General features: G+C 47.0%; 5 protein-coding genes across 5 annotated transcripts; 2 read left to right on the top strand and 3 right to left on the bottom strand.

Moving 5' to 3' along the window:
- Positions 1 to 6,175: 6,175 nt before the first annotated feature.
- Positions 6,176 to 7,117, top strand: EI90DRAFT_3123712 (uncharacterized protein; the record flags this gene model as incomplete). The annotated part of the gene is made up of 5 exons (XM_039063638.1): positions 6,176 to 6,224; positions 6,275 to 6,392; positions 6,447 to 6,635; positions 6,696 to 6,970; positions 7,026 to 7,117. 5 exons carry the CDS (start codon positions 6,176 to 6,178, stop codon positions 7,115 to 7,117), a joined length of 723 nt encoding a protein of 240 aa, XP_038915858.1.
- Positions 7,118 to 8,705: 1,588 nt separating this feature from the next.
- Positions 8,706 to 9,622, bottom strand: EI90DRAFT_3016492 (uncharacterized protein; the record flags this gene model as incomplete). The annotated part of the gene is made up of 4 exons (XM_039056995.1): positions 8,706 to 8,809; positions 8,874 to 9,143; positions 9,195 to 9,384; positions 9,440 to 9,622. 4 exons carry the CDS (start codon positions 9,620 to 9,622, stop codon positions 8,706 to 8,708), a joined length of 747 nt encoding a protein of 248 aa, XP_038915857.1.
- Positions 9,623 to 11,348: 1,726 nt separating this feature from the next.
- EI90DRAFT_3123710 (uncharacterized protein) lies at positions 11,349 to 12,128 on the bottom strand (the record flags this gene model as incomplete). The annotated part of the gene is made up of 3 exons (XM_039063637.1): positions 11,349 to 11,559; positions 11,625 to 11,752; positions 11,802 to 12,128. 3 exons carry the CDS (start codon positions 12,126 to 12,128, stop codon positions 11,349 to 11,351), a joined length of 666 nt encoding a protein of 221 aa, XP_038915856.1.
- Positions 12,129 to 14,349: 2,221 nt separating this feature from the next.
- On the top strand, positions 14,350 to 16,450 carry EI90DRAFT_3016490 (uncharacterized protein; the record flags this gene model as incomplete). Its single annotated transcript, XM_039056994.1, has 6 exons — positions 14,350 to 14,457; positions 14,507 to 14,610; positions 14,683 to 15,543; positions 15,835 to 16,201; positions 16,252 to 16,314; positions 16,400 to 16,450. The coding sequence occupies 6 exons, from the start codon at positions 14,350 to 14,352 to the stop codon at positions 16,448 to 16,450; spliced, it is 1,554 nt and encodes a 517-aa protein (XP_038915855.1).
- A 1,658-nt stretch (positions 16,451 to 18,108) lies between these two features.
- EI90DRAFT_3123708 (uncharacterized protein) lies at positions 18,109 to 18,945 on the bottom strand (the record flags this gene model as incomplete). Its single annotated transcript, XM_039063636.1, has 1 exon — positions 18,109 to 18,945. The coding sequence occupies one exon, from the start codon at positions 18,943 to 18,945 to the stop codon at positions 18,109 to 18,111; it is 837 nt and encodes a 278-aa protein (XP_038915854.1).
- Between the last annotated feature and the right edge of the window lie 201 nt (positions 18,946 to 19,146).

Genomic DNA, 19,146 nt, shown 5'->3' with positions numbered 1-19,146 from the left:
AAGACTCTCGACATGTGTATCGTCTTACTGAATCTGTACCCTATGGTTCTTCATCACTACGCTCTCCCCCCAGTACTCAACATACGACATCCCATCACAATCATGGTGATCGCGAACTCTATGAGGCCTCCTCACCCGCGATGCCGGCACGTTCGCTGCGCGAACGCCAAGTAGCCGCCCATCTGCCGTCTGTTACTTCCTTTGCCAGTCATCATGTGTCCCCGCCAACGGTACGTTCCCTTTGGAAACGCCAAGTCACTGAAGGCCCTAATAGTCAGCCCTCATTGCACGCCTATGATATCAACCCGCTACCGGTACGTTCGCACTGCGAACGCCAAGTACCCGATGGCAACTACTCGAAGTTCTCACCCATCTCACCAGTCGAGACCTCGCACACGGTACACTCCATTGAGGAGCGCCAAGTATCCGTGGCTGACCCATCTGTCCTGGTATCTCCGACTTCCTATCATCAATCCCTTAATCGCTCACTACATCACCCATCATGATCGATGGGAATTCAATCGTCCACTCCCAGGTCAGACTGGGACCACTCATCGATTACACTTCCAGTTATGGTACAAACCAGACATGACCCTCGTCTTCCCACTATAAGAACGGATCGAGGAATGGGGAATTTTCCCCATCCCCGTAACAGCGAAACTGGTTTTCAGCCCAAAATGGAAATCACAAGCCATACCGAAGTAAACAAACAACCAAAATGCACTCTGGAGTGCTCAGAAAAGGATGAGAAATGAAAAAGGGGGCCAGCAAGCGGCTTCCTTGGACAGAATCAAGACCGAACTGAAAACTCAACTGGGACTCGGCATCCTATAACTCAGTGTGGATCTCCCTGAGGACACTGTGAGGCTTCCTTGCCTCCCTCAAGACTACTACACTTGACCACACCTCCAGCACACTTCACTTGGTGACCAGATCTAAATGTTACAAAAATGGGGCCAGAAGCGCCCATTTTCGTCCGTTCTGGTGCAGGAATAGGGAAGGGGGTTGGACATAATGGTTGACATGTGGTGTAACAGAAGTTAGCACAGCGGGTTTTTGGTTAATTGTTGATTGGTTAAACTCAATTACTATACAAATCATGTGATACAGAACCCATAAGAGTCTAAAATGGGAAATTCCCATTTCCATAACACTAAACGTAGTGGAGGGGAAATCTCTGTTACAAATGTAACTAGCTAATTTTATATACAAACAACCCTGAAAATACGTCTGCGAGCTTCCAGCATGTTCCATATGACTCATCTGGTCACGTCGCAAGAGTAAATAGAATAGGAAACACAATATCACAAGTGACAAATTATAAAACAATAGAAAGTGGCTGCAGAAAACCCAACCTGCATCTCCAGCCCAAACCACTTGACACAACTGCGCTCTCTTTATGTCAACCAACTCGCCTAAACTACAGCTATCTACCGCAACAAACCGCATCCAATTTGATGGAGAATTGAGTGAGATAGCATTGAGGTGGGGAATATCCGGCACATTTTCCTAACTTTCCAACCACAAATTGCCATGGTCCCAAAATTGGCACATCCTCCCGAACAGCCATACCATGAACAATGGATATTTATCCCCATTTTTATGAAGCCTGAGGGATGCCAGGGACCATCTGTGCACCCATTTCCCACATGTGTGCAATGAACATGTGACATGCATCGCGATACACAACTGAAATCTGCATATCTTGTCAATATCTCACCGATTCTCCTCACGTAACATGTGTCGGAATTGCCTCAACATCCTCCTCCATCGGTACTATAACCTCATCACCTGATTCCTAGCCAAATTTCCACTGTAGGATTTTCTAACATTTTATCCTGCATGTGAGACCCGATATATCGCTTGTTCTGGGGTGTCTGTGACCACCACCCCTACAACGTGCATGTGCTGGGTTGCACTGAGAGGCTGTCTGGGTCGTCTGGGGCTGGGTGTGTCGTGCACATGTCACAGGCAGGTCAGTAATACATAGATATGGGGAAAGGTCATCCATGTAGATAAAGATAGAACAAAGAACAAAGGAACAAAGGAACAAAAGAACAAAAGGACAGAATAGAAGAACAAGAGATGAGGAACTGTGGTGCAGGGTGGGGAGTAGAGGTGAGTGGGATGCCAGGTGAGGGCGGGTGGAGCTGGGTCGGGCAGGTGTGCCCTGACAATAACCTCTTGGGAGTCGGCCAGGAGAAGGTGATGGAAGGGAAGTGGGGCTCCGGAGTCAGTTTTGGAGTTCCAGTAGCCCAGAGTGGAGGTCAGGATTGTATGGATATGACACCAAGGTCCTTCCACGCTAAGTCTCCGATCCCATTCCGGAGTTGTCCGAATCTGCCCAATCTAACAAAGGCAACCAAGTCTGGCTCAGTGCCCAAAACTACATGACTGACCGTCTGACCAAAAGCTGGACCACAAATGGCTTGGCCCCTTCAAGATCATCAAAGTTGTTTCCCCGGCCACCGTCAAACTCCAACTTACCACATGACAGAAGGGAATCCACCCAGTTGTATCCGTAACAAACATCAGACCACACCACCTGGATGACATCACAGAACAACCCACTGACCCCCACCCAGGTCCGGAACTTGTAGACAGAGAGGAAGAGTACGAGGTCGAGAAGGTATTGGACTCTAAGTGGCTATGCCAGAAACTCTGGTATCTGGTAAAGTTCATTGGTTGGCCAAGCTCAGAGAACCAATGGCTCCAGCGGGACCACTTAGCCCATGCCCCCGACCGGATCGAGGAATTCCACAGGATGCATCCCCAAGCCCCAGGGAGAGAGAGAGAGAACCATCTGGCCACTTCAAGGCAAAGCAGCTTAAGGAGGGGTGATGTCAGGGCACACCTGCCTGACCCAGGTCCACCTGGGCCCACCCGGGCCCACCTCACCCACTCCCCCATTACCCATCCTTCCTCCTTCCTCCCTCTTCTCCTTCTTCTCTTTCTTCCCTTTCTTCCCTTTCTTCCCTTTCCCCTCTTTCTTCCCTTTTCTCTCTTTCTTCCTTCTCCTTTATTTCATTCTCCCTTCCTGTTTATTCCTTCTATTTACATGGACCACTTTCCCTTGTATCATTGTACTGTTAACCCATCTGGCCCAGACACCCTGGACAGCTTCCCGCTATGCCCAGCATGCATGCCTTGTTATAGGAATGGAGTCTCTCACAACCGTTGTAGGAGAAATAACGGTCACACTATGGAAACCCAGTATGGAAATATGCCAGATAAATCACAAAACCCCATATGACAAGAAAATAGAAGAACCTGAATTTTAACGAACTTTTACGAATTATTACGACTACATACAATAAATTGGAAGAAAGAAAATTAGCAAAAATACTTCAAGCTTAGCATCAACAAGACGGAATTCTCGGGGAAATTTATAGCAAATATTAAACAAATAATTAGGACAATCGACCAAGATTTGACTATAAAAACAACCAGAGAACCTCCACGGAAACTACTTTCCCACACCCGCACACGTAGCCAAGGATGGAAGTACCATGGAACAAGGATTCCTTAGGAACTAATGCAAAATTCAAAGTTGTGTTTATAATAGGAAATGTAGATGTCTCCCAAATGGACCCAATGAAAGTAATTACAGGGAAAATTACCCATAAACGACAGAGATATGACCAAAACTCTTGGGAAACAAGGACAATGTTTAAAAGCCAAGTGCGAAGAACAAGCAGTAACGACCGAGACGAGCTTGATAACCCATTAAAAAGGAAGGGATCTAATCTTAATCCACCCAAATTTTCATAATAAAAGGATCCCACATCAATGAGATACCCAATAACAGGAAGAGCAACATCAAAAGTCTGGGCTCAGGGAAAAGACGACGTTTACGTAGGATCCATATTTAAAACACACAACGAAATTTACACGGAAATTATGATAAATAGGAAACTATAGTTATGCAAATTTTCAGCCCAAACGATCTAGCTGTTGTGAAGTTATACCAACGATGGGAATATAGAAATCCACATCATGTTTAAAGACACGTGAGGGTGGCGATGCGAAGGGAACTGGCCATTGGAACCAAGATCCGCACTTTGGCAGATCACAAAGACCAATTTCCATCCAAATAAGGAAGACCCTGGTCAAAACAAAGCACAGAAAGTACAAAACAACCTTAGATCATGAGGGAAAAATCTGAAATAAATCACGGAAGCCCATATAAAGGATACAAACACCCGAGCAAACCATAAATCCCGAACAATTAGGCGGAAACAGCGCCCACATACAAACAACTATGGGAATGGTGCACATGATTACTGAATGTGCACGTGAACTTTTGCTAACTCGACAAATACCAAGAAATAGAATACAACTTTAGTACCATTGGAAAGGTGGAAATAAATGAAAATTTATGATACCAAGAACGTGAAGAACCATTCAGAAATGAATGAGATACAAGGACATGAAGTTAGAAACCTGAAAACACATGGGAAGACAGCTTCTAGAGGACCAGAGCCCCAAATAAAATACATAAAAAATATGATATCTTCGAGGACGACCTACTATAACAACGAACAATACATATGGAGGACTAGGATGTAATAATACAAAGGGGAATCAGGGCAGATGGATGAAATCCATGAAAACCACTAAACTACAATGGACCATGGTGGGAATTTTAGGGAATGATATACCAATGAAGCGGAGAGCTATAATACATTCATTTGAACAATTCTTGACTACGAGCAACTTTTTCTTTCGGTTCTAAACCTGAATAATTCACTCATTTATCATTTCAAGTCTCATTTCAACTAAATGTTACTGGACAAAAATAGAATAAATCAGCTGAAGGTCTCAGCACAGCCATATGCATAGTAATGCGAAGTTTAAATTTAGAATGACCGAGTCATAGTGAACTTAATGGTAAATATGAGGAATTTGAAATAGAAAACTGCAACAAATGCAGCGCAGTCAAGTTCTAATTAACCATTAAAATAGCTTAGGTGAGGAAGGACAATAAGGATTCTAGGCACAGTCTGACTGCAGTAGAGCCACAGTTCAGCACAGCAGAGCACAGTAGAACTATAGCGTGAAATTTTCATTTTTTATTCAGTTTGAGGAAAACACACTGTAAATAAATCCTGTAAATACGAGGTAGAGCATGAAAAAGGAAGGCAACCCAAGGAGTATAAAAGGGAGACCCTTTCTGCGACTTTTTGCCCCCCTCAGAGAAGTAAGAAAATAGAGTATTATTTTCCTCAAGCATTTCTGGTTGTCACTCCAGCATGAAAAAGTGATATACAGTTAAGATTGCCACTGTAGTAAAAGGCAGCAAATAAGGAGAGGAATATTAAGTAAATATTTCAACAGGAGAGCTGGTTAACACTCCAGATTTCAAAGTGTAAACACAAAACAGGGTGGTTGCTAATGCCGGATCGTGTTGATCCTTGTTGTCATCTGACAACGGCTTTTGGTTTGAATCTCCCATGATGGGAGATTGCGGTTTCTTAATAAACCACTCGTTTCTTTTTAGTGTCACTGCAGATGCAACTTTGCCCTTGTGGGCGTGTTTAGGCACCATAGGCGCTTCTGAGTCAGATGTTAAGATTATGTAGTTGTTGTGGGTTGTGTTGTAAGACACACCTCATACACTTAAAAAGTGTGAGGTCTTTGGGTAGCTCAGCGCACAAAGCCATAAGTGATACAAGTATGTGTATTTTACAGTGGTGTGTAAGCAGTTACCTGGAGGTTCCCGCTTACCCACGTGACTATATGTATCTAATTTACATGTGACTTGGGGTTCAGGGCTATTGCCCTGACATGGGCTTTGGCTCCCAACATCTATTCCCCTTGGCTACTCTGAACCGGGTTGGGTTGCTTTCTGCTATACTGTACTGGCACGACCAACAACCTCTTCCCACGGCCTCTGGGAGTTACCAGAGCCATAAATCAATTCAATTTTGTCGATTTTTAATTCAATCCAAGACCTTCGCGTGATGTGTGACAGGTTGTTGGTTGTGTTAGTACAGTATTATGTGACATCAGGCTTCTACAATTCCGAGAGTCACTCTTGTTGGCACTCTAATCCTTGCTCGCCACTCAGCTTAGGCAGGTGACCAGCCTCTCTTTAACAGGAACACTCAGCTGCCACTGCTCCAAAGCATTTAAAACCTATCCTATTGCTTGACCACCATCTTCCACCACCTCGATGGCACACAATCATAACCCCAGTGGGAAAAATCAATATGATTTTGTCTGTGAGTAGATCTTGCCTCATGCTACTGGTTCACTGTCAGCTCTCCTTCAGCCAAGGCTTCGGATGCCCACCTCACTGAAGCATTGCAGCGATACCATAAGGAGTTCATCACAAACCCTGTGGTAATAAAGGAGCTGCTTGCAGCTGAGCCTGAGCCCATTCATATGAGGTATTTTCTATGTTATGAAAACATTCAGATTCATAACTGTGAGTCTGATTCTAGTGTCCAAACAATCCGGCATCGGAGGAAAGAACTAGGTCTTGTAGGATCTCGTACCACAGCAAAGAAGATGCACTCCACCCATGAAACTCAACTCGTGCTAGACCAGATGGACAAAGATCCAAACATGAGGAGAGGAGTCAGATTGACACATGCAAAGATAGCAATGGAAACAGGAGTCCACCTGAGACAGTAAGTGTTGTTTACTGCTTGGCCTTCCTTACCTTTGCCCCAGCTGAACTGAATCCTCAGGGAGCATGTTAGTGAGATCATGCAGCAATTCGAGCTTGAAGGGTTTGAAAAGCGAGAGCCCTGTGGCAAGAAGATCAGGCGACACCCTATTAGCGTCGGCCCAGGTGCAGAATGGAGTGGTGATGGCCATGAGAAACTGAAGAAAATAGGCTTCTCAATCTATGGGATACACGACGTTGCAACAGGGAAATGGCTGAAACTCAAGTTATTACCTGATAACCGCTTGAAGGAGACGATTGCATATGTTTATCTTGAGTTGGTTGAAGAGCTTGGTGGTATGTGCCTGGCTGTTATCACTGCACCGCTGTTCCTCAGTAGCCTCAATCATAGGGATTCCAGTTCAATCGACAATGGACCATGGATCAGAGACTACTGTCAGGAACGTGCCAGACATGTATCCAGGTGACCTGCAAGGCACGTGAAGTCATCTGGACCCATAAGGTCGGAGGGGCAGGACTTTAGCTTCAGCGACTCAGGTGGAGTGCTGCACTTCGTTCTTATGTTGGTGTCCCAATTTCAGACAGGAGCCTTATGATGAAGAGAGGAGTCTAGAGGGGGAATCCAAGTCGATATACGAACTAAGGTACATCCGGTGTAACCTACATGCGTTATAAACACAAGTAACTAAATGAGACCGGCCCGGAAGGAGTGGCATATCAAGCACGATATTAATGAATGAAGAAAGGAACAAATAGTTAATATCAGCAAACTTGGTCAACAAAAGGCAAGCAAGGAACAAAAGGAAGAACAATAGTCCGCAAGTGGACAAAAGAGAAAGAACCATCCAGCTGTCTAGCAAGCTGTCTGGCTGGCAAGTGGACAACAATGAAGCAGGCAACCTAGGTTGGAAGGTATGCATGTGAGGGAGGAAGTGCAGATGAGGGTGATGGGTGGACGGGTGGGTGGACGGATGATGATGATAGTGGGAGGGATGGGCCAAGTGGCAATAGGATGCGTTGACAGAAGTGACGGATATGTCGGGTCGTGACAACTACACTTATGTGTGCATATGGTCATACTTTACAGTTTGTGGTTTTGTGAATCCTTACGTTCGAGATATGTGACATATCTTGCATGTTAGGGAATTTTTCTATCCTGAACTGGACAGCGATGAGCTTCCAGTTCATCATTTTACTTCCAGTACCTGCAATATCATGATTGAAAGGTGATGGCTTCGGCTGTGTGAGGATTTTGGTGATAAGATGGTCCTAGTGTTTAGGCAAGGAGAGCAAGAGGGGATATACAATCCTGGAAACCTAGTGCACTAGTAAGTAGTTCTGCGCATTTCACAACATAATCTTACCACTTATCCTAGTGCTTTGTGCCGGTGGCTCTGGTCATTTTTCCTGACTCAGGAATCGGATAAATGGCATTTAGAGCAAAATGCCTTTAGGGTTTGCAAACTCAACAACAAGGTTGGGCCTTCAGGAGTCTCTGCAAATATTGCCTATGTGCTCCCAGGGAAGTTTGGCATGAGGAACATGCTTTTATGGGACATCAATGTCAAAATTGTCCGTCACATGAAGGGAGAACTTTCCAGTGATTCCCTTCAATTTGTGCCCCTGGAGTATGCAGAGAGTGCTAAGAAAATATATGACTCCTTGAATGTCCATGAACTCTCAATTCACAATGTGTGGGTCATCTTTTGCAAAATGTTGTCCATGATGTAGAACCGACACTGGCTTTTCTAGTATTCTATTTCCAAGGATAGAAGCTTAGAATAATTCAAACAATGTTGACAAATTACCCTAATCATTGTCTGCTAGCTCATCTTCCTCATTGTGGCCAGAAAATTGTTTGCTAGAGCCCGGCCCTTCCCTCCCCTCCATTTCAGTCCCACTCTTTCTACTACTATCATCGTCATCTGAGTCGGTGTCCAAGCCAATGGCAGCACAAATCTTGTTACACTTATGTCCCTTGAGATATGCATTTATTGCACGGACTCCTTCATCGAAGTAACCCAGTCCAAGATTTGTGCCATCTGATCTAAGGTGTGGTTATAAGTTATAGTCATTCACCATTGTAATCAGATGGGACTTGCCTGAAATTAGATGAGTGCCCTTGGGGATCAAAAAGCATCCAACAGCTGGCATTGGAGGAACCACTCCAAATACCTAGTTGTAGAAATAAATATTTTCCCAAAGAAGTAAGGAGTCTAAGTAAGGAGTCTTCACATACCTTGAAGGTCGGTAATCAAGTATTTTCTGCTGGACACCCTGTTAGTACAATGCTGAAATGCATCCATAGTATTATGCTCAGATGGACATAGCGATGGCTCAACATCGACCGCGGACCCAGTGAACTTCTGAAATCCTTGTGCTTGGGGTGGATGGGGAAGAAATTTGGTGGCAATAAATGTATCATATGGAAGAATGGGCTCCAACAATGCATGTGGCATTTCCTCAACTAGGGTCCCTATGAACATCCCATCAGTGTTGAACTGGATGCCTATTGATCATGGTTTAGTTGGCTGTAAGAATATGGGACATGCATACTTACTAACAAAATCACTGCATCTAAGCGTGCAATCTTGAACTGCCCATTTCACATTGTTCATGAAGTTCATGGCAAATTGTTGGGCCATTCCTGTGATATGAAGCTCACACTCCAGGTAGTACTTGACCTCCTTTTCAGTATGCACTGATTGCTTCGGCACACAGATTGCTAAGCCATGTTCACCTTCCCGACCCTGATGTGGGCACTTAAGTACAGATCAGGGAATAAAGCACAAGTGCACTACTCACATAGATCACGACTTTTGAGAACCCATCCCCAATGTACCCCAATGCATAAAACAATTGACCAGCCTTTGCTAATTCTAAGCCATCATGCCAGTTTCCCACAACCAGAACCTCCACTGTGTTGGGGACATCCTTGACTTTGGGAAGGCCACTCTCCAAACTCAGAACACGCTTTTTGATTGTCATCAGTATCATTTTCCCTTTGAAAGTTGAGTAGGATTTGACTTTGCTTGGGCAGGATATGACTGTTAGAACTGGGCGAGGGTGGACAATTCTGGAGGGGAACTGGAGACTTAGCAAGGAGGGACCTTGGCCTCAGCAACTCATGTGGAGTGCTGTGCCATTGCTGTTTGTCCATTTGGTCCTTAATTTCAGAGGCATTGAGCAGGAAGTCTCTAGGGGGCATTTCAGGTCGATTTTAGACTAAGGGCCTAAAATGAGTATGTACAAGTGCGAGTATATAATGGAGAGGGCAAAAGCATGAGGAAACAAAGAGGGTCCGAATTGGAACAAAGGTGTCCAAACAGGACAAAGGGAAGATGAAAGCAGAGCGGTACCAAGGGTCATAGGTCAGAACCTGTGGTACATCTGAAAGGAGATAGGGAGGGCGAAGCCCAGAGGGGCAGGAAGGTGGGTGAAGTGGGGATGATGACTAACTGACCAGAATGGGGAGAAGCAGCAGTCTAAATAAGGATGAGGGGAAAGCGCAAAAGATACATTACAAGTGGCAAAAGTGCCAGGTATGATCCGTGGAGCTTGGAGGTTATGGAGGTTATGGAGGCGGGGTTGAAAGTCTGAGGAATGTTGGCAATGGTGTTTATGTAGTATGAGGTCACCAATGCAATGGACTTAAGCCAAGGTGGAGTCAAAGTCTGAGGTCGGAACTATGACAGAATCTCGGAGCAAAGGTACAGTGTCTGAGTACAGGGTATGGGATAGCGGTGGAGGGTCGTAACTTGCCGGAGGTTTGGTGGAAGAGGGGAGGAGGGAGGAGAGAGAAGAGAGGAGCAGGGAGAGGAGTGGAGGAGAGGAAAGGTGTCAGGTCCGAAGGTGAGTATTGGAGCGGACGGAAGTAGGGTAGGAGAGTAATGGAAGAGTGGAGGTGTTGTGAGGAATAAGAGGAGAAGGGTGGCGAGAGGAGTGAGAGGAGGAATAAGAGGAGGAGGGTGGTGAGAGGAGTGATGTTTGGTCCGAAGGTGAGTATCAGAGTGGATGGAGATAGGGTAGGACTCTGGAGGTGGTGAAGATGGGGGTCTGGGAGTTGAATCAGGATCAGGTATGTACAGATATGACAATGACATTGAGTAAGTCAACATTGGGGTCTACCCATGGTGTGCTCTTGTAGAGTGGCTTATGGGCACAAGAGCACAGACATTTTGATTCTGAGTCTAGAGGGGATGGTGAGTATCATATGAATAAGAAACTACCAGAATAATACTTGCCATTATCCTCTGCATGGTCACTCTTCTGTTTCCTACTTTTTTGGGGGGATGGAGGGATCTGATGTGTATGGTGAGATTGGGGAAAAGGTTTAATGCCGCTTCAAAACTTACAGGGTGTCAGGGGACGACTCCTGGGTCCCCATGACCCTCCCCTATGGCCCACAGCCTCAGGTCTGGCCAGCCCTATCCAGGGCACAATCTACTGTGGGTAAGGAGATGTATAGATAAAGGCAATATAGAATACACCTGCCTACTGTGGGTAAGGAGATGAGAAGGAAGCTAACTTCTCATCTTCCCACAGTGGCCACAATATCAGCAAAACTTCCGGGGATACCTGGAAGTCACATGAAGGGGTAGGAACCGGGCCCGGAGCATGTGGCGTGCGGAGCATGCGGCGTGTGGAGCGTGCACACATGTGGGAAGGGCGGCAGGTGGAAGTGGGTCTGGACACGGGTCCGGGTCCGGGCTAGTCAGGGTGTGTGCCCTGACACAGGGTCAGTCAAGTTAGAGCAGATGTGCAAAGTGATCTGCTGCTCCTTGACATCATCTGCACTGATGTGATGCTTAAGTGCGAGGTGATTAAATAACTCAGCAATCATATTCCCCCTCCACTCCGATATCGAGAGTATCACATATCTGGGCCGTTTATAATTCACATGCCAGTAGAATGTCAGGATGTCGCTATGAAGGTTAAATATAAGCACCAAAACGATGGAACAGAATGATTCTATCCATGTTCTACTCACCTTTTGACCTCTGGCAATAACAGATATAATTTACTATGACTTTGACAAAATTTGAACAGAAGGTCGGCCTCCACCACGGATACATAAGCCTTATTTTCATAAGTTTCATTGAGTCGCAAGGGGTTGAGCTACAGAAGTGCATCAAATAAGCGAACACAACTCAACTGTGAGTCTTACCTGCACCAACTTATTTTTCTCAGTGCAAAAACCAAGAACATCAACCCTAATTGTTTGGCCTTGGACAGTGGCAATTCTCTGCTGGTATGCTGCATGTAAACCATGGTTTGACTGTTTTTCAGTCATAGCATGCTGAAGGGCTCCATTCTGCAATCGACCTTTTGCGAGGCACTGGTCTGAAACATTTTGGTGGTGGTGCTGGAGCTGCATGCTAAGTCCAGTGAGGATGTCATCAAGAGGTGGTTCAACTGGGGCTTCAGTGGCCAAAGGTGGTGGCAGGGGATGTGACAATGTAGAAGAGCCGCTGGCAATGCCGGAAGGTTGCATGTTGAAATCAGCCAATGTTTTGGCAACAAGTGAATCCTTAAACACTCGTTCTGGAGCCCCATGTTTCACTAGAAAACAAAATGAGAGAACATAAGACTGAATGGAAATATTGGGCATACACAAATGATCAATGCATGGAATGCATACAACAATTTCTCCACATCGAAAGTAGACACCGCAAATTCGGCACTGTGCAGTTCGTCGAGCCTTCACATCCTGTGAGCCTGTGTCTATGCATGCACATCATGTGGGTCAATGGAGTCTTGTGCTTGTTAGACACTGGTCTGGGGTTGGCACCGAAGGTCGCCTATGCGGGCCGCTATTGGCTGTGATGGCCGTGATGCCGCGAACAAGGCCCAAGGGTAGGGCATTCAGCCTCAGCAACTCTAAAGGGAGTGCTGTGCCCCCTAGCTGTCTCTTGGCCCTCATTTCAGACTCACTGGGGTTGCCTTGCTGGGGTCAGGACTTAGGGGTCGTGGTCACATCGATATTAGAGCTAAATGTCAGGGCGTGGGAATACGTTACCGTGACTCGCCGTCGGCGACCATTAAGGTCCGCTGCTTCGGCGTAACAGCCCGTCAAGGGCGGGGATAACAATCGCGGCGGAAAGGGGTTTCGGCTTCAACAACTCGTTCGTGAGCGTTGCGCCTCGTACTTGATGCGGCCCCGATATTTCAGGAGGCAGGAGGTGCGATTGGGTCGGACAGAGAGTGCGGGGGGTAACCCTAGTTGATTTTCGAACTGCAGAACTAGGTAGTGTACAACCGGTATTTAAGTATAACGGAATGAATGGGATTGAGTCGCCAGATCTCATGGAGATTGCGGGCGGGGTTAAGAAGAAGCGAAAACAAACAAAGAGTGTGGGAGAAGGACGGCCGTGTACGGCCATCAAGAAAGACAAGTGTGATAAAGAACGACTCGTAGGCCTGTGACGGGCCGTGGAAACAGGTAGTGGTGATGGGGAAGGGTGGCAGGCTTGTCCAGGTGGCGTCGGGCGGGTAGCGGGGTTGACGGGGTCGGAGCGGGGGAGGAAGAAGGCTTGGGGAGTGATCACCTGACCGTGGGAATTGCCGGGCCGTGACACTAAAGTACTATAATGTAGTATACAGGATATATATAGGAGGAAGAAATGAATGGAAGCGGACCCGGGCCGAAGGCCGAAGGGTCCGGAAGCAAACAAGGATAAGGAGCGGGGTTGGCCGCATAGCGGCTGGCAATGACCGAGGGTCAAAACAAACAATAACAGATAAATAAAGGAAAGAGCGTAGGGCCACGATAGCGGCGATGGTATCATAGCGGCGCTGGACTCGGAGTTGGGCTGGAGTCGGGCGTGGGGATGATAGCGGCCCTGTAGGGGCCAAGTGGGCGGGGTAGGGGAGTCGTGCTGGGCACAGTGCTGGAGGCAGACTCAGGGTGGGAAGGCTGGTGCAGCAGCGGGGGAGTCAGCCAAGTATAGGGAAGCCTAGGGGCAAGCAGGGGAGTGAGCAGGGAGTCCTCAGGGAGGATAGGGCTGAGGTTGGGGCTCGTGCTCACGCTCGCATAGCGAGAATGGGCTCGGGCAGCATCAGGATGGGCAGCTAACGGGCCGGAATGCACGGCCGTGACAGTGCTGCAGTGAACCCAGAAACTCACAAGGGCGTTCTGATGGAGGTTCAACGAGCTGAAATTATTCTCACCACCCTCTGCCAGCAAAATCTGACGATTGGTCAATTCTTTGCAATCATTTTAGACCCAGAGAATGAAGATAAACTAACCCAAAACTCACAATCTGCACTTGCCACTTTTCTCCAAGGATGGACCAAGACAGGAACCCAGCCCATCGATGCTGTGCAACTAATGTTTCACCATTGGTTGAGTCAGGATAGACTGCATGAAACTAGCACCACTTACCATCCCCTTCCCAGATATGCACGACCACCTGCCATCCCATCATTCCACCCGGATATTCCTGCAACATGCGCGATGGCAGGTGTGATGCTAGTCCCAGGATTTGACAACATAAATGTTTGGGATGGAGTGAGGGCTCACAATAGTTTGAAGCAGTATTTCCTTCGCGAAGTTCTGGATGAGATTAACAGTGAGATGAAATCCCTCGTTAAAGAAAGCACCCTCTGTGCGGATGGTTCTATAGCACTCACCTGGGCCAAAATGATGACATTCTCATTCACACACCCAGGAGCTGATACAGAAGAGAGCTCTGGTGATGTGGTCAATCCTCACAATGGCAGCAGTTGGCAATGGGAACGTTGGCCGCTTGTTGTCTATGCAAAAAGAAGCCCAGGAGGGTGCGAGAGGGCGTGGCACAAATAACATGAGAGACCTGTGGCTGGTGAGTGAAAGAAGCTCTGCTTACCTGGTGTGCTGACGCTGCTCTATAGGGATGTACTGTGACAGATTTAATCCTGGCGTACTTCCGTTCTGTGAAAGCGAACATGATGCAGACAGTAATTGGCAACACCCTATTCACAACTAGTGCTCACTGGTCAGTCCATGCCATGCTGGGTCGCATGGGTATCGCAACAGCATACAGCAGTACCATTGGATGACTCCACAGTCTCAGATTAGATAAGAAAGCAACATTGAAAGCAATAGGGCACACAGTTGTTGCAGGAAAAGTTCAGATTCACCTCCTTTATGACAACATCAATCAGTACCACCAGGCATGGAGAGCCAACTTGACGACTCAGAGTGCGCTGGAAAGCGGGATGGCAGCAATGGTCATTGTAAATCCGGATGTGGATCCAAAAGCGTTCGATGGCCCAGGGTATTACCAACGGAAAGCCGAGGCTACAGGAAAGGGAGAACTCACATTTGAGAAGCTCAAGTTGGACCTTGATGCCAGCCAGTTGGAAAGTGCTGCAATTGCAAATATCCTAAGGATTCTCACCAAATACATCCCTGAGTTGGCACGATTCAAGCAGGATGTCGACAATTTCCAATACAAGAAGCATTCAAAGCACCGCATCAAGCTGGAGAAGACAGAGTACCATCTACTAGAGTGCTCGGGCTTTAATGAGGCCTACACTCAGGGAAACCGCGATGTCATTCTTGATGCGTTTGTCTGTCAGTTAGGAGTCAGCCGCAAGGAATTGGAAGGGAGGCAGTTTCCGGTGTCCAGCAATCAATCTACCATTGCACACATTCACACGTTGCTTGCACAAACATCGACATGCCGCACCTGGTTTACTTCTCATAAATGGGTCCTTCCAGTCATCGAACTTTGGCACATGAAATGGACATTTCTGAAGGGTATTTACAAAGCGCACTGGGCATCTAAAGTCGGCAAAGGCGATATCGGTCTTCGCTTTGCAGCTGATCGACTGGGGTGCAAGATTAACCCTGATAAAGTCGACTTCTATCCAGGTTTCCGGCTTGCTGAGGTTGTTCTAATCACCATGACTCTCCATTTTTCCAGGTAAACATTCGTTCCCACTTTCAATTCGTGTATTTCGACTGATGGGAACATTGGAAGAACCATATTACATGGACACTCAGCACCCCAATTATTGGTGTCTTCAGGTCGTGCTGATACGCTCCACCTCTTGGAAGAACTGAGGACTTACTGTAAGCCTGGATTCCCCTTACACAAGTGTGGTTTCTCATTTCTCCTTCAGCTTGTGCGTACCATATATACAACCTACGGAACTACTGAGGCCACAACATATGCTCAACATCATAATACCAGCACTGCCAAAGGGTTTTTTAGTGTGCATGTGCCCAATGTCCCCACCCCCAACCCCAGTCCCTTCCCCCAATTGTCACCTTCGGACCCTGATCTTGACCATGGGCTTTCCATTATGAGCGCTGACGATGACAACAACAATCACAACACAGATAGGTTGAGCAACGGTGCTGGTGCGCCACTTCCTAGCCCAGCCTCCGTTCTGCCTCAGCGCCGGACAGACCTCAACAATGCAAGTGAGGATGTGCAGCCTGCCCCTTCAGCTGACAATCCTGAAGGTGACACACTTCTTTATAACAACATTCTCCTTTATCGCGATCTCTTGCATCTTTATGAGTTCAATACAAGTGTACATGATGGTGACATTGGCCAGACATATGAAATCATCAAGGTGTTCATTCCATGCTGTCCCCACATAGAAGCGCTTACATTTGATTACAGTGGCTCTGCTTTTATTTTTTTGGGGTTGGTTCCCCAAACTATGGTAATGAACTTCTTCACCAAGTGTGTGACTTTTGGTGGCATTTGTCACCAGAGACCCGCTTGATGATACTCACTTGTTATTTGGTCAACCCTTCTGGATTGCCAGGGCAGTTCCACAAGTGCGATCCTCTCCAAGAGCACCTCAACTTTTGGCTGAAGCATGTTTTCAATGGGCAGAAGAACTGTCAGGGGATGTGTGTGCTTGTGCAGATTGCTCCGATAACCTAGTTGTGATTAAAGCCGGGGGAAAGGGACATCCCCATCTTAGGGTCAGCTATATACATGTAGAGTCCGGCAATAAGGAAACCAAACGGATTGCCGATAGAATCACGTGATCATAGAATGTTCCAGAACAATGCCGGAGATGATCTGGGCCACCGGGGCTTAGGTAAGCGGAGTAGATGGGAATTACTGGCATACTTCCCATGCACATATGCGCAGCCGGCATAGGGTCCAGGGTCGTTACTGATCCCTGACAAGAATGCATTTGACTCAAGTTTTCTATGGGAAGCTGTATCTCTAAACATTGTCAATCTCCGTGAGCTCCTACAAAGCTTCTTGGGCATGCTTGGGATTGCTCGAGTGCACCCAGGTCGAACCCAAGCAGACATAGAGGCTGATATCAATCATCTCGGCCTTAGCTATCTTCAATATTCACTGCACCAATATTCTCCTGGCTGCAACCAAACAACAATTTCCCTATATGGTTTTGCATGCAGAGAGGAAAAAATCAGGAAAGTACTTCCAACGTTCCTTCAGAAATACATGATATGATGACTATCATTCTTTATTATGACACATCGTTACATCTTACAAGTTCTATTCAACATCCTGATCAGCATTTGCAGCCTTTATTGTGAGTTTGATTGACCTTTTCCCCACTTGTCAGGGCCTCCCAAGTATAGTTGCTGATGATGTCTCTCCTTCACCCAGTGCACCATTATCGTCATCTACCATCCTGTTCAGTGCTTTACGCTTACGAGATCCCTTCCCCTCCAGTTCTCTCTCCCATCTCTTATTGGAATCCTTGATCACCTCAATCAGCAATTCTGTCTCTGGAGTGTCCAATCCAAATTCCCGGCCCCAAGCCTCAACAAGCACCTCGCATCTTTCCCTGCAATATCCTTGGTGCATTCCTGATGCCAATTGTTCCAGGGATTGATCCGGTGTAATGTCAGGGACAGCTCCGAAAGCAGTGAGGTCCCAGTGCAAGGGACTCGATGGGACAGATGTCGGCTATGCGTAGCAGCGGTCCCATTGCGGGGTGAGCATCCCTGACCACTTAGTCTGAAGTGGGAAGTTGAGAAGAAGGCTGCTTCTTCTGTTCCCACCCCAGGCACTATTATATACATGCGGTTGGGGTCACATGGGAGGAGCCACATCATCTCTGCACACAGCCACACTTCCCTGGGTATCTCTGCGGGAGATCCCGGAGGTGTGCCGCTCTGTGAGTGGGAATGTGTGTGGCGATTGGGGGAGCGGGGTTAGGTGTGTAGTGATACATAGAGAAGGGGAAGTCAACCGTGGAACAGAAATAGAAAGAAAGAAAGAAAGGGAAAAGAAGAAACGGGGAGTGATAGCGAGGGAGCGGAGTAGGGCAGTGCGGCACAGGGTCAGGTGGGGTGTGCCCTGACATGTAACAACTGAGGGGCCATCGAGGTTTGTCACCTCCTGAACCCCCATTTCTTTACACATTGACCAGATATTCTCTCGCCAGTTCCATAGGAGCTTCAGGGAAACCTTTATCATCCCTGGACTATACTTCTCCAGGTTCTGGTCATCATGGGGCAGTGAAACAAGATTAGCATTCCTTGGTCATGTAAGTTTTTCCATATAGTGATCCGTTGCTGATTGATAATCATTTGGTGGCCCAGGTGTGCATCCAGGAGCCTCACAACATTGCTCTGGTCGATAGTAGGGCTCATCATAATATCCACACGACACACACTGATAGCACTTTGGATGACCTGGGTTGAAATACTCCACAAATCCCAGTGCACATTTATCTCGGTAAGCCACCTGTGCTGCAAGGGTGTTCTTTGACAACTTCTTCTTGTTGGCTTGGTCACCATAGAGGTCAAAGTTATTTTCGATTTGTATTTCATCAGGTGCATATATTATAACATGGCCTCCACTCCCATCACGGCTTGCCTGGCCATTCCACTGAGTCATTGACTCAAAGTCTGCAGGAAGGTCAAGGATGATTACGTCCTTGACTGACATGTCAAGCCCAACGTTACCCACTGTTGTCGTGACAACTATCTGAACAAGCCCCTGTTCAAGCTCCAGAAGAGTTTGGATGCGATCCTCTTGTGGTATAATCAAATGGAATGGGAAGACCAAGCTGCATTCTTCAGTTATAAAAGCCTTCAGCTGGGTACGTAGCCATTTTACTAGTGCATCGGCAATTGCAATGGTGCCAACTGCAATCAGAGTAGGTCGTATAACATTGGGGCTTGCAAGATCATTGGGAACAAGCCATGCGAGATCTGGGAACTCAGTCCCATGTATTGAATGTTTCAGGATACATGCCCCATAGACCAGGTCTTGGTGGTCAATTGGGAGTGATATATCTTGAAATTGTTCTCGTTGAAAACCTAACACATTTTGCATTTTAGGTCGCGCAATTGTGGGATCCATTGAGCCTGACATTGCTAGGAAGGTAACATTGGAGGGAACCAGTGCCCAGAGGGTACCAATGGATTTGTACGCTTCTCGGAAACTTCGTGACCAAGGTATGACTAGGTGTCAGGGCCCAGCCCTCGTTCTGTGATGGGCCCAGGGGGATCCTCCTAGTCGCTGGGGTATCTAGTCCCAGTCCGAGGTCTTCAAACTCACTGAGGGGGCTGGCCC

The sequence above is a fragment of the Cantharellus anzutake genome, assembly GCF_015039405.1.
Source record: "Cantharellus anzutake strain C23 chromosome Unknown EI90scaffold_24, whole genome shotgun sequence".
In the NCBI taxonomy this organism is placed as follows: Eukaryota; Fungi; Basidiomycota; class Agaricomycetes; order Cantharellales; family Hydnaceae; genus Cantharellus; species Cantharellus anzutake.
Note: the sequence above shows the minus strand (reverse complement) of the source record. Positions and strands in the feature narration are given on the sequence as shown.